Below are 14,450 nucleotides of genomic sequence, written 5' to 3' on the forward strand. Positions count from 1 at the left end.
CACGTGCAGCAAGAAGCAGTCAAACGCTTTCTCACAGAGCACCTGTCGTCCTTCGTAAATAGTTCAACCGACGTTGGACACTGCCGTGTCCAAACCCACGATATTCCGACGAAGGACAACCCTCCAATAGCACAGCACTCGCGGCGACTGTCTCCGCAACGCGACCTCGTGAAGGCTATGATCAAGGACCTCCTTGATGCTGGACTAGTACGCCCCTCACGTAGCGCATGGGCATCACCACTGGTGCTTGTCAGGAAGAAGGACGGCACAACGCACATGTGCGTGGACTACCGGAAACTAAGTGCAGTGACGGAGGACTGCGTGTACCCTTTTCCCCTGATCGAAGATGCCCTACAAGCGTTGATTGGCAGCAAATTCTTCTCGGTTATGGATCTGGCGTCTGAATTTCATCAAATACCGGTGAAACCAGAAGACATCGAGAAGACTGCATTTATAACTCATTGGGGTCTCTACGAGTACTTGCGAATGCCATTCGGAGTGAAAGGAACACCATACTCTTGTCAGAGAACAGTCGATACGGTCATTGACGACGCGAAGTTTCGGTACGCCTTGGTCTATATGGACGACTGTGTGGTCTACAGTAAGACGTTTGAAGACCACATGGAACATCTGGCAACCATTTTCCAGAGGTTCTGCACTGCAGATCTCAAATTCAAGCCACAGAAGTGTTTCTTCTTCTGCACCCAGATTTCATACCTGGGACACGTGGTCACTAGGAGTGGCGTCTCACCTGATCCGGCAAAAGTCGCAGCGGTTCAAGGGTTCACTACTCCTTCCAATGTCAAAGAGCTGCAGTCGGTCCTCGGCTTGACATCGTACTTCTACCGTCTACGGAGGGGGCAATGCCACGAATCATCATCGCGAAACTTCCAGGGCAGGCACGAAACGGTACATCTCATCCCGGCGCATGCTGAAGAAGAAGCAAGAAGCTTCCAGTCACATCGCCTGCTCTCTGGCAAACGCACGTGCTGTTTCTAGACTTTTCGGCGCGACGCTTAAATGCTTGTGCGCTCCAAGCTGGAGCATTCATTCTTTGGACTCAGTTGGGTTCAGAGAGCTATCACTCTTGTGTTTTGCTACCAAGTAGTCTAATAAACCGTTCGCTGTTTATTCGACGACTCGCCGACCCATTTCGCTTCGTTACATTTCTGGTGGAGGTGCGGGGCATTCCTTGTCCAACGGCCTGGAAGACCAACTGCGACAAAGCAGAAGACAGCTTGGTCTGCCTGCAGAATTCGGTCCATTAGAACCCCCTAAACGCAAGAAGGAGATGACTGCGGAGACCAGTACCCAAGTGGCGCAACCTGTTGCCACGCCCATAGCCCCTGCACGGTCGCCGAAGACATTCAGCGGGGAGTATTACGACGACGTGGACGATTGGGTCGACCACTATGAGCGGATCGCCAAGTTCAACAACTGGAGTGACGACCAGAAGCTCGTCGACGTCTATTTCTCCCTGGAAGGCACCGCGAAGACATGGTTCGAGAACCGGGAGACTTCGCTCACGTCCTGGGACGTCTTCAAAAGCAAACTCCTCGAGGCGTTCGCTTTTCAACAACGAGCTGAACGCGCTGAACATCTGCTCCAGAGACGGATTCAGCATGCGCCGGGATGAGATGTACCGTTTCGTGCCTGCCCTGGAAGTTTCGCGATGATGATTCGTGGCAATACCGAGGTACAGTGCATTCGCAGCTCCCCTACGTGACCTCATGAAGAAAGGCGTACCCTTCAGCTGGACTGACACACAATCAACAGCAATTTCTGATCTCAAGGACGCGCTTTGCAGCGAGCCGGTCCTCAACCTGTTTTCTGATGACCCATCATTCGGCATACAGGTGCACACCGATGCTTCGAAGTCAGGCCTTGGTGCCGTGCTACTACAAAGCACGAGGATAACAACTACCGTCCCGTTGTATAACTCAGCCGATCACTCAAAGGGGCGGAGGAAACCTACAGTTCAACGAAACTCGAAGCCCTCGCCGTGAAGTGGTCGCTGGAAGAGCTACGTCCGTACCTCGTCGGAAGAAAATTTGATATCGTCATGGATCATCACGCCTTGTGCTGGCTGCTGAAATACAAAGAGGGAAATCTGCGCTTACTGCGGTGGTCTCTACCAATACAGGAGTATGACTTCGATGTCATCTATAAGACCGGCCGATTACACTACGCACATGATTGTCTGTCTAGGGCCCCTCCATCGGACGGAAGCGGCACTGTACTACAGGCCACCGATGTCAGCATGTCAACAGACACGCTACTGCAGGAGCAACAGCGTGACCCCTTCGCCAGCACGTACGTGATCTCCTTGAACGGCGTAGTGGTACTCGGAAGCAGCAACGTGGAGCGCTCAAAAAGTTCGTGTCCCATGAAAACGTGCTTTATAGAGTCGCCCAGGGTCCTGTTCAGCAACGGTTTTTGGTATGCCTGCCCCAAGTTCTGATCGATCACGTACTTCACGAGTTCCACGGAGGCAGTTGCGGAGCACACATGGGAATCAGAAGAACGTACGAGGCCATCCGCACAAAGTATTATTGGCCCAAGGTCTTCAACGACGTCAAGACGTTTGTTCGTCATTGCGATTTGTGCCAGAGGTACAAGCTGTCGACGTTCTCTTCTGGTCTATTGCAACCTATACCAGTGCACGCTCCGTTCCATACCGTGGGCTTGGACATCATCGGTCCAGCCGTCACGCCGGAACAAGTTTGTCATCGTTGCCATAGACTACTTGACCAAATTCGTCGAAGCCAAGCCGGTCAGAAACATCCATGCAACTACGATTCAGAACTTTATTGAAAGACGTCTGGTGCTCAAGCACGGCTGCTGGGCAGTGATAATCACTGAACGTGAAACCCAGATAATGATATGGTCAACTGAATCGTTCCTCCGACACCGAGGGATCAAGCACAACCCGACCAAAGCATACCGTCCTGCTGCTAATGCGCTTTGAGAACGGGCCAACAAGAGAATCAAGCAGATGATGGCGCTGGCAACAGCGCGGGGGGGGGGGGGAGAAAAATGGGCAGACATAATCTCCTATGTTGTATTTTGTTACAACACTGGATTCCAAGAATCCACCTAACAGTCTCCCTTCTTTCTTGTGTACGGCCGCGATCCGGTGCTGCCCCTCGATGTTGTCTTTAACCAACAGGAGCTCGCCGAGCTGAAAGACTCCGCGACATACACCACTGTGGTTCATGCGAGGCTGAACTGTGCAAGGAGGCTGGCTGCCGAGAACATCAAACTTGCTCAAGAAAAACAGAAATCCTGCTTTGACAGGCGACGTCAGGACATCACTTTCGAGAATGGACAGTTGGTGCTCCTCAAGTCGCCACCAACCGGTGTCAAGGGCTCCAAGAGCTTCCGCGGACCGTTTCGCATAGTGTCTCGTCTGTCACCGGTCAATTATGAAATCGAGCCTGAGGACTGTGCCTGGAGCGACATCGTTCATGTTGAAAAACTAAAGCCCTGCCTGAGGCCTCTTGCCTCCTATGATGTAAATATGTATATCATGTAATGTAGCCACTGTAATTATTGTATATACGATGCCGGGTCGGCACCTTTTAAAACTGGGCATATGATGTAGGATGTGGGAAGACGACGAAGAGCATGTAAGGTAGAATGTGTGAGGACGAGGAAGAAGGAAAGAAAAAGGTTGTTCATACTTGACCGCAACTGGGTGTGCTTGTCTGAGGCTCCGTTCCTACACTGTAACGCCGGAGTCGTTACACATAGTATAATAAAATAAAAGACAGCACGACAGCACGAAAAGAGAGCAACAGACAAGGGATGAGCTGGGTAGCGTAACACATGAATGACCATGGCGGTCAGATAAGTTCTTGGCACAAAAAGCATTCACGGGCGCCACATTCAGGGAAACAGTATACATGTCGTGTCAACTCATTCCTTGCCGGCTTGAAACTGATGGAGTTGTACCCCCTTTTTATTTTATTATATATGTTTGTATATATATTTTTATGTCTCTACCAACCATCATTCTCTACCTTACAACACGTTTTATATATTGTGGGATATTGTAACTTCATGTTAGACATTAACAAGAGGAGCCTTGTGCACGAAAGTCTCATGTCATTTAGATGCTCTCAAGAGTGTTCTTTCTGTTGTGGATATCTGTGGCAGGATACCTGCACATTGCTGTTCTACGTACTGTGACTTTGCAGTAAGGTTATGGACTTTGGATAGAAAGACTACACAGCACGGCTCAGGTATTTTTGTTAGAAGTGCAAGGGTGCACGCGATCTGGTACATTGTAAAACGACGATAAAACCTGAAACACGAAACAGAAAAAGACAACACAACACGTTCTCAATGTCAAAGCGTGTCGTGTTGTCTCTTTCTGTTCGGTGTATCAGGTTTTATCGTCGTTTCAGGTATTTTTGCCTATCGAACAGCATGTATGCAGTATGCACACAGTATTTGTAGAGTGGACCCACTAAAAATGTAATGAATGTGGCATCGCCCACAGTAATGCACCAAGTTCAACACAAGTATTGTAGAATCAAAGTATTTTAGCTTACATGGCAATTCAGTACCACTATCCAGTGTGAAGTTGTGACAAATAAATAGCTTCAATTTTTCATAGCTCTCACAACACAGACAGTGAATTAATAAGAGTACACAATGTTAACATGAATTCTGGGCTATTCTTCAATCTAACATTCACAGATAGTAAAGGCACCTTCCTCATTGGACGTTGATGACAGTGCAAATTCTAAAAAGTTATCAGAGAAAACATCAGCTTCTGCGTGTCAGAACGAATTGTACGTCCAACAGTAATCCAGCTAACAGTAAGAAAAATGTGCAAAAGACAAATTAAGTGAAATAATGCAACGTACCTTCTATTCCAAAACACAGGAACCAGGAACTGGGAGATAGCAGCTAATCAGAATGGCAACCTTTGTTTTCCACCCTGAAAGCACAGGTTGTAACGATGATGGCACGTTTTAGAGTGGTGTCAGGATGTCTGCATAAGAGCGCCCATGAAAAGTGGAACATAGGTGAATACTCAAACTATAACATCACATTGTCATACCTGTTGGTGCCAGCTAGACTGCAACTAACGTGCCAGCAATTTCTTTGTGCACCAGATGCAAGCCAGATCCGGCATTATTTCCGTCTTCCGCGTGCACCTATGGTATTCCACAAGTAAGATTATCAATACTGTTGTGTTGGTAATCCTGGCTATATTAGAGTAAGCGCAGTAGAACAGCTGCACAGTCAATTCATGAATGAATTCATGAAGGATGCTATTTTTATACCTGAACCTCGACTTACCTTTTCGTTCTCGTTTTTTGCCTTGATCCCCCGTGGCGTTTTGCATGTCGGCAAAATTTGTGTGTTGGGCATCTCAGATATTCATCAGACGATTTCGTGCCGAGATTCCAAATTGCCTCTGGAGTCGCGCGTAACCTATGATAACATTTTTGGAGGAAATCCTTGGAGTGGAACTTAGAAGGCACCCCTGTCAGCCAAGAACATCACTACTGCTTGGTCTTTAGGCAGCTTATAATAGGTAACACTTGAATGCTGCGATGAATTGTTCTAACAACGTAGCACCAGCTCCGGTGGCGCAGCGGTAACGCGTGCGCTTGGAGACTGGGAGGTCCGCGGTTCGAATCCGCGGGCCGGCTGTGCCGTCTGGGGTTTTTCCTGGGTTTCCCTCAGATGTGTAATAGGCGTATGCCGGCACAGTTCCCCTGAAGTCGGCCCATGGACGCAGCTATCCTCCCCCCGAGCGGATTCCGCTCGGTCTTCCACTTCACCCTTTCCTCTTCTCCTCTCCACCTCCTTTCCCTTTCCGAGAAACATGCCGACTAATCAGGCAGGCAGACCTCTCGGGTTCCTCCCAACGACACTCCTCCTCCTCCTCCTCCAACAACGTAGCACCGTCGCATTCTCGACAACTGTGGCATATCACGTATCGTATCGCTCCAGCCCATAAAAGGCCAGGTCAGAACAAGGAAGTGCACTTTCCAAACGACGCCGTGCCAAAAAAAACATTCACATGCTTTGTTTCCGGCTTAGCAATAACATAACAACTGTTCGCTTACGTACGATGCGCAGTGGACGAAACGAAAGAAGCCAAGCGGCCAAGCAAAGAGTCCATGCCAAGCCAAAGACATATAAACCGAGAACAGTGACGTCGGTGCGCCCGTGCGCAGGGTTTGTCGACGGTCTCACGGGCGGGCGGGTGGGCGGGCGTGGGAACTAAAAAAAACTGTTTTCTAAAAAACTACGAACAGTTGGAGCAAGATATTTCGCATACATATTCAGTGTTCGCCAATGAACACAGAGAGCGAGTATCTCTGTGTTCTGCTGCACTTCAAAATCGGCATATCTGACCTTTAAAGAAAATCGCAGCAAAGAATGGTATCAAGGTTGTAGTGTCTGTCAAGAGGAAATTGGGATCCCTTCCCGCCCTTGTGAATGGTGGAAGGAGGGAAGGTGTTTGTACGGTACGGCATAGGAATACACAGGTCACTTGCCTAGTGGGGGTGGTCTATTCCGTTCCTCTGGGATGCGGGAAGTGCTACATAGGCGAGACGTGCCGATGCATAAATGAGCGCCTACGAGAGCACGCTAATAAGGTATGAAATGCTGAGGGCAGCTCTTCCTGTTTAGCGGAGCATGTAATGGGTTGCGGTTGCGAGCCGAATTTCGAAGCGACTGAGATAAAGCTTTGGTCTAAGGCAGTGTATCTCAGGCAGGTGGAAACGCAACTCATTGTAGAACAAGGTAGAGATTGTGTTAGTGCCCCCACCGCTGTGCTTACAAAGAAGCAAGAAGAAGTGACAATGAAAGGTTGTTGGTTCGGGTGATATCGGTGTTTGGCATCAAGTGTTATCTGTGACATAATGTCAGGTTAGGGGAGCGTCAGTTAGAACGTACGTTCGCTTGTTTTCCGTGTCAGTAAACGGTTGAAAGTTGCGTCGTCGCTGTCTGCGTTCCTTTCATTTGTCGCGTTCCCAAGGGAAAAATTACGTTCACTAAAACACTGGATATTTTGAACACTGGAGTTCAAACATGAAGCAGTTCTCTTATTTCTAATTACTCTATTTGTACATATTGCTTCGCACAGTGCTGTTGCAGACAGTAGATGATAGTAGATGTAGGTGCAAAAATTAGGTATAGCAACATTAAGATGTTGAGGGGAAGGTGGCGTACATAGTAAATCACCGCTAACATGCACACCGTACAACACCTATTCAAGTTTTTTGTTTCATATTTCGAATATTTTTGCAGGTGAATCATTCCCAAGCATTGTCCGCAGCACATCTCAAGGTGTGGATTTTTTTAAGGAGACTGAGAAACTGTGACAGCCCCACTGTGATTGCATGGCAGGAAGTGGTGAGATCTGCTCTCATGTGGCTGCCCGCAGTTTGGTTCTATACCTTGAGGCAGGGGTCCTGAAAGCAAAAAAAACAAAAACAAAAACTGCAGGGACTCGGAGAACAAGAGCCCATGTCAGGGAAGGCAGGAAAGGCACATGTCAGGAAAGGCAGTGTTCACCCAGTTGCAAAGATGTATTTCAATTCTGCCAAGCCATTTATAGCTCCTAAGCCTGACATGATTGCACAGCATTCTTGCTGTTGACGACGAGTAGTCCAAGTCAAGTGCCCATTTTACATAGCAAATGAGAAGCTTGAGCAGCTGCACAATAAGCGTAGTAGCTATGTATGACTTAATATTGGTGTGCTCATAGCCTGCGATACTCATGCTTACTATTATCAGGTGCAACGTTAAATTCTTTTGTATCACGTAGAGTGCGCAGACCTCGTGCTCTGGAAAAAAGATGAAATATCTGTGCAACGGGTTCGTAGGGATCATCAACTTCTTGAAGCTGCCATAAGAAAGGCTGAAGTGTTCTTCAGATATGCTGTTCTAAAAAATGGTGGCGAAGCGGTTCACCCAAAAGAAAAAAAAAATTAAAAAAAATCAAGAAGACTCCAGCAATGGTAGACTAATTCGGTCCTGGTTAGTTAAGCTAAGTATTAGTAGCCCTGGCAACGTCCCTTGTGTGCTCTTTTAGTCTTGTCCCACGTCTTTTGTCTATCTCGCCAATGTAGGTTGCATCACATTCTATGCACTCAACTTGATATGCACAGTGAAAATGCCTGATGGGCACAGTGCGCTCCAAATGGCGTATGAAACACGTTGGATGAAAGTAATGCGCACCACCGATTTGACTCCTTTGATGTTGTTTCTGATTGTTCTCTGTTGTAGGGATGATGCCAGCTGGATAGGCAACGAAACGTTTACTCTCTTTGTTCTTAATTGTTGTATTGCGGTGTTCTCAGTAAAGGATTTTACATTATAAACTTTGTTTGAATGATGATTAGTGGCGAGCTTCATACACTCGGCCACTACTCTAACAATTGCTTGTGGTAGTGTGGCGAAATGGAATAACGAGCCTTGTAAACAGTTTACTTGGCAATATATTTATTTTTCTCTCATAGGTTGAAGAACCCAGTGTGGTGTTATATAACGGAGGGGCATGGTAATCATACAAGACCGATCACCAAAAGGCCTTGCTTTTGACTAGATTAAAATGTGAAGCGATTGTAACATAACAAATGCTGCATGGTGGCGATATGATAGGTTCTCCTCACGAGTTGTTGCCATGGTTGCGGTTAGTTGAGAAACTGCATATCCAGTTAATGGCAGCAGGATCAAATTTTAATTAGGCTAGTTTGGCCAACACGCGAGCATAAAGCACAGTGTCAAAAGCCCTTACAAAGTAAAAAAAAAAAAATACTACATCTACGTGGACCCAGAAATCAAGACAGTTTAAAATGCTGTGAGCGAATTCCACTACGTTAGTTTTGCCTGAATACCCTTTTCTAAAATCATCCTAGAATTTAAAAAAAGAAATTGATAGACTCAACATGGTTGACAACATGCTAGTATATGATGTGCTCCATTAGTTTACAGGTTACCCTAAAAGGTGGATCTGGTTGGTAGACAGAAGGAGCATAGTTGTCACCTTTTCTGAAGACAGGAATTAACTTGAGACCGATGTCCTCGACTCAGACACGTACAAAGCACCTTTCACGCAGATTAACGCATCTTCGTTCCAGCTCTTTCACCTTCAAATGTTCATCGCTGTTGAGTGGTCTGTCATTCTTGTAATGCAGATTGGAATTGAAATGCAGGTGCATAAGGGATGCTCTGAAAGAAAAGCGTTTGGTTTGAGTCCTCTTAATGTTTCCGAAAACAAAAACAAACTTCACAGTGACTATTCTTCTGAAATGAGCTATTCCAGAATGAAAGCAAAAAATATATCTCGCTATATCATTGTATCCAACTGAGACCTGGCACTTTAATTGAATAATGGCAGTTGAAGATGATGATGATGATTCAATGTAATGGCGCATAAGCAACTCGGGCTAGAGTGTGCCAAAACCATGGTAAATCTGACTAGTTAAAAATCAGACTATTATACTAAAATATTATACTTGCTTGGTTGGTAAATTGAGATATAGACAAAAACATGATCTGATAAAAATAAGCAGTTGAAGAAAAGGCAGAAACAATTGTTGGCATTGTGTGACTGATGTCGAGTTTGCCACACCAGGTGTTGTATAATAACGTACGCTAATATGCTGTAGCATATAAAGTACAATGATACACACACTCAATATGTGGTGGATATGTGAAACCAATATACATATACTTACATTTCAAACTTTCTTGAAAAAGGCAGTCCAAGTGTGTCTGATTTGTCAGACTCGATACAAAGCCAGTAAGCACTGCAGTGAGGAATGACTGTTTCATCTTTCGAAAGCAGAGGTGCAGCCAGCACGACGCTTCGTCATCTCAATGCTTCACAGCGGCATAGCCTACTAAGAAGCCATCAGAAGGATCACATAAGGATAACTGGGTTGAAAAACCGGAGGGCTCTGTGGTATGCGTAACAAAGCATACGCGTTACACAACAGCTACGAGAATGATCGGCTGCACTTGCATGGTTTTCAGTGCGTAGACTTGGAACTGAAAAATCAATGTGCTAAACTTGTTGAAACTACTTTTCCGTCAGGACCACACGAGAGCACACTTGGTTTCTTTAGATGAAGGTTTAGGTGACGGTATCATGAGGTCCCGATGCTCCTTTGAGATGCAGCAGACAGAATTTCGCTGAGGCGAGTGACTACCGTTGCGGTTCGTTGCTTCGCAGCAGATCAAGAACAGTACACCGCAATGATAGGTGAAATGTTCTTATTATGGCGAACAACTCCAACACCAACCCAATGACCCGAAAAAAGCAGGATGAGCCGGGAGTCACACAAGTTCGCAGTTCGCAAGCTCGTCGTCATACGGTATCCATTACAGCCATGATTACAGCTGACCGGATACGGAAGCATATGGAACGCCGTGCACAGATTGAAAAGAAAATCGTAGAACCTATTGTAGGTTATAAATGTAGGGCATATTTTTCTTTTTGAGGCTCTGTATGAAAAACATTAACATATAAATTTCATTTCATGAAGGAAACTGACAGGTATTGCGTGACCACGTGACGCGTTTGAGCCAATTATGGGTGTTCGCCGTGGCCCTCGTGTTGACGTCATCTTGATGGTGGGCCGGGGTGGATATTCTATATAAACGTGTGTTTTCTCGGTTTGACGCTAGGCGTGCTGCACTCGGATGAAGCCGAATGTTTAAAATTCGAGTTTAGAGAAACGGTGGGGTTTTAATGCATGAATTTTCGCATGGAGAGTCCTTGTTGGGCGCTTTATCGACTGCAAGTACGAAAGAGCTCCCACAGTTTCTGGTCAGAGTCCCTTTAACGAGTGTCATATTAACTAGGTTCGACTGTACATTGTAGAGTAACCTAGCACGGAAACTTGTTAGGAATAATTACACACACACACACACACACACACATATATATATATATATATATAAGTTGCAAAAAAAAGACGCGAAAACAGAATTTAGGGAAGTTACAAACAGTCGTTTATTACGTAGGGAGACGTTAAAAAGTAAAATGGGCAAGGGGTCGACGTTTCGACACTGGCACTGTCTTCGTCAGGACAAAAGATGCGGGATGTATATATGCTGAATACGGATGTGGGATGCGTATATATATATATATATATATATATATATATATATATATATATATATATATAAGTTGAAATATACGAATGCGGTTAATCACCAAAAAGAGAGAGGAGAGGGCAGCACACGTGCTTTGTTTGACAAAGCACGTGTGCTGCCCTCTCCCCTTGTACATATTCCCCTCTCATTCTTTGCATTTGTCTTGCGTCACCATAATATCCCATTCCTGTTGAAGACAGCGCTGCTGTCGAAACGTCGAAGACTCCCTCTTAGCTTTTAATAAAGTTCCCCTTTTATTCCTTGTCCTGTAGAAGCACCGTCTCCACTTCTGATCTTTATTGAATACCTATATATATATATATTCAGGGTGTTCAAAATTAAGCTTTCACGAGCGCTACGCAAACATAGCGATGACAGGAAACATTTAACTTTACGCTACTTGTGTAAGAAAGAGGTGCTGCTAATTATGTAGCACCTGTTTCTTACTCAAGGCAGCAAAATAGCACCAGTTTTCCTTTTGTTCGCCTATTTATAAAGTGCTAGTGAAAGCTTAATTTTGAACACCCTGTATATATATATATACGTCCAAAAAACAGGTCTACAGGTCGAGGAACGCTAACTCTGGCGTGGTTAAAATCATGGAGGACCGACTCACCCAGTTTTGACTGCGTAAGTGAGGAGTGCGAAGAGTGAGGACTGTGTGAGTCAGTTCTCAGTTACTCTAACCACGTATCCTTCACAGTGTTTATCTTTTGTTTGTTTCCCTTTCCGACGTTACTCTAACCACGCAGGGGACAGCGTTCCTCGGCTTGAACCTTGACGTCTATATCAGTGTTCCTAAGATGTTCTCGTGCATAGAGGGCTCTGTTATCGCCCCTTTAAATACAACCTATTGTACGAATAAGTCGTCTTTTGTTCGCGGAGCCCTGTGCGTCCTTGTGTGTTGTTTGCTCTGGTCATACGTCAAGAAGTGAACACGGAACTTTCCACGATATGTGAAGCATGTTGAATATTTCGTGGTACGTATTTAACAATCTGTTTTCCCAGGAAAGCTCTCTCTGGATATAACTATGCATGCTACAATACGGAACTGACATGCTGCCTTCCAAGAGTGGCTGAAGCGGTCGCCTTTGACAAGCGTGCGTTCTGTGACATATGGGTGAAACGACAAGGACTTCCCGGATTCCAGGCAAGGCGCTCTTTTGACCCACCGATTAGATTGAACACATCACACATGTACGGCGTGTACATATAAGAAAACGTTGTTTTTTTTATCTACGACCTGATCCTCTCCCACCAGGAGCACCCGCGAAGCACACTTTTTAAGAAGCAAACCAAATTTCAGTGATTTCCAGGAAATATTCGGGTGAGGCGGTACAGTGCTCCTTCACTCTCTTACATTGGGGTGAAGGAAAGGTGACGTCTCCGACGATGCGCAATCAACAAAATAAAAAATGGTGTCCGTTCACGTTTTTCCTTTTTTTTCTTTTTGCAGCCGATCTAGAGAACCGGTTTTTGTTCTGAAAACGGCTGCGGTATCGGGTGACCGAAGGCACTACATGTTCTAATTGAGACAACTTCATTGATTTTATAATTAAAAGTTAATTATTGAAAGTTAATTAAGATATTGCCTTAGGAGTTTGCTAATGCCCTCGCAAGGAGTGCCCTTCAGCATATGCTCTATTGCAATTGAGTTCATGTCGGAAACAGTAATATATATATATATATATATAATGAAGGAAAAAGCCATTAACGAAACATGTAAATGACACAAGACGTATTTGAAATGAAAAATTACACATTAAGATGCCTTCTATGGCTGCACGCAGAGAAACAGATACTCATGGAACGATGCGACAGCACCAGAGAACACGCGTTTCGCCGTGTTTGAGGCTCGTCAGGTCTGGGTAGCTGTGCATCGTTCGGAATTGGCAAACCAGGGTCGCTAAGCGAGGGATATACACCTGGGAGGGTGACTGAGCACTCCTCATTGCCACAGTGCAAGCCAGTGAATTACAATGAAGGAGAAAAAAGGCATTAAAAAACATGTAAATGACATTAGACGTATTTGAAATTAAAAATTACACATTAAGATGCCTTCTATGACTGCACGCAGAGAAACAGATACTCATGGAACGATGCGACAGCACCAGAGAACACGTGTTTCGCCGTGTTTGAGGCTCGTCAACTCTGGGTAGCTGCGTATAGTTCGGAATTGGCAAACCAGGGGTCGCTCAACGAGCGATATACACCAAGGAGGGTGACTGGGCACTCCTCAATGCCACAGTGCAAGCCAGTGAATTATAATGAAGGGAAAAAGCCACTAAAGAAATATGTAAATGACACTAGACGTATTTGAAATTAAAAATTACAGATTAAGATGCCTTCTATGGCTGCACGCAGAGAAACATATACTCATGGAACGACGTTACAGCACCAGAGAACACGTGTTTCGACGTGTTTGAGGCTCGTCAGCTCTGGGTAGCTGCGCATCGTTCGGAATTGGCAAACCAGGGGTCGCTCGCTCGCTCGCTGAGCGACCCCTGGTTTGCCAATTCGGAGAGATTGCGAAGTTGCAGAGATCGACGACAGGTGGTCACTTAGTTGCAAGGCATCACACCAGATGGCGCCACCATAATAGCTCTATGCGAGAAAGAACAAGAACATACTAGCGGCAGGTAAAATTGCAACAATGCTCAACTAGTCCAGGCATGCCAGACCGCGGAGAAAAGCCTTGCCGCACGAAGAAAACAGCACACATCGGGGAAAAGGCGATCGACTAGGACTAGGATCGACTAGGCGATCGCGAGGACCACAGCGTCACCGCACAACGCTACGAAATTCAACAGCTAACACGAGACGACAACCACAAAATGCTAGGCTCACAATGCTAAACGTGCGCCTACACGAAGAAAAGGCTTGGTCACTGCTAAACAAGTGTAAACATGCGCGTACAGGGAATAAGGCTTAACCGCTACGGCAAATATGCGAGAAAAGGAGCCCGGTAAAACGACGCGCAACATCGAGCACGGCAAATCACTCACCTTTTCCTCCGCGTCGACGGTGCCACCGACCCCGAATACAGCCAGGCACCAACTGAAGCGGGGCGGGGACGGCTGAGCGACCGACCGCAACCAACGTAAATATAAATGGTAGCGAAGCTTCCGTCGGCCACCACGTCTTCAAGGGCGGCCATAATAAAGACCATCAGCGCCATCCATCCGCTAAGGGGCAAACTACAAATTTCGTCACAATGACGTGACCTGGTACGTCACCATTACGTATAGCGCGGGCCGTGCGCTCGCGCTGCGCGTTCCTTCCATCGCGATGTCGAGACGCGGAATATCAGA

The 14,450-nt window shown here is 46.0% G+C and overlaps 1 protein-coding gene across 2 annotated transcripts in view; it reads left to right on the forward strand.

Moving 5' to 3' along the window:
* Positions 1 to 14,450, forward strand: part of LOC135370070 (uncharacterized) — a 255,687-nt gene that overhangs the window by 91,824 nt on the left and 149,413 nt on the right. For both annotated transcript variants that reach the window (XM_064603765.1, XM_064603766.1), the window contains one exon: positions 12,148 to 12,289. In XM_064603765.1, coding sequence (XP_064459835.1) covers positions 12,148 to 12,289 — 142 coding nt within the window. The remainder of the gene's footprint in view (positions 1 to 12,147; positions 12,290 to 14,450) is intronic.

The sequence above is a fragment of the Ornithodoros turicata genome, chromosome 10, assembly GCF_037126465.1.
Source record: "Ornithodoros turicata isolate Travis chromosome 10, ASM3712646v1, whole genome shotgun sequence".
In the NCBI taxonomy this organism is placed as follows: Eukaryota; Metazoa; Arthropoda; class Arachnida; order Ixodida; family Argasidae; genus Ornithodoros; species Ornithodoros turicata.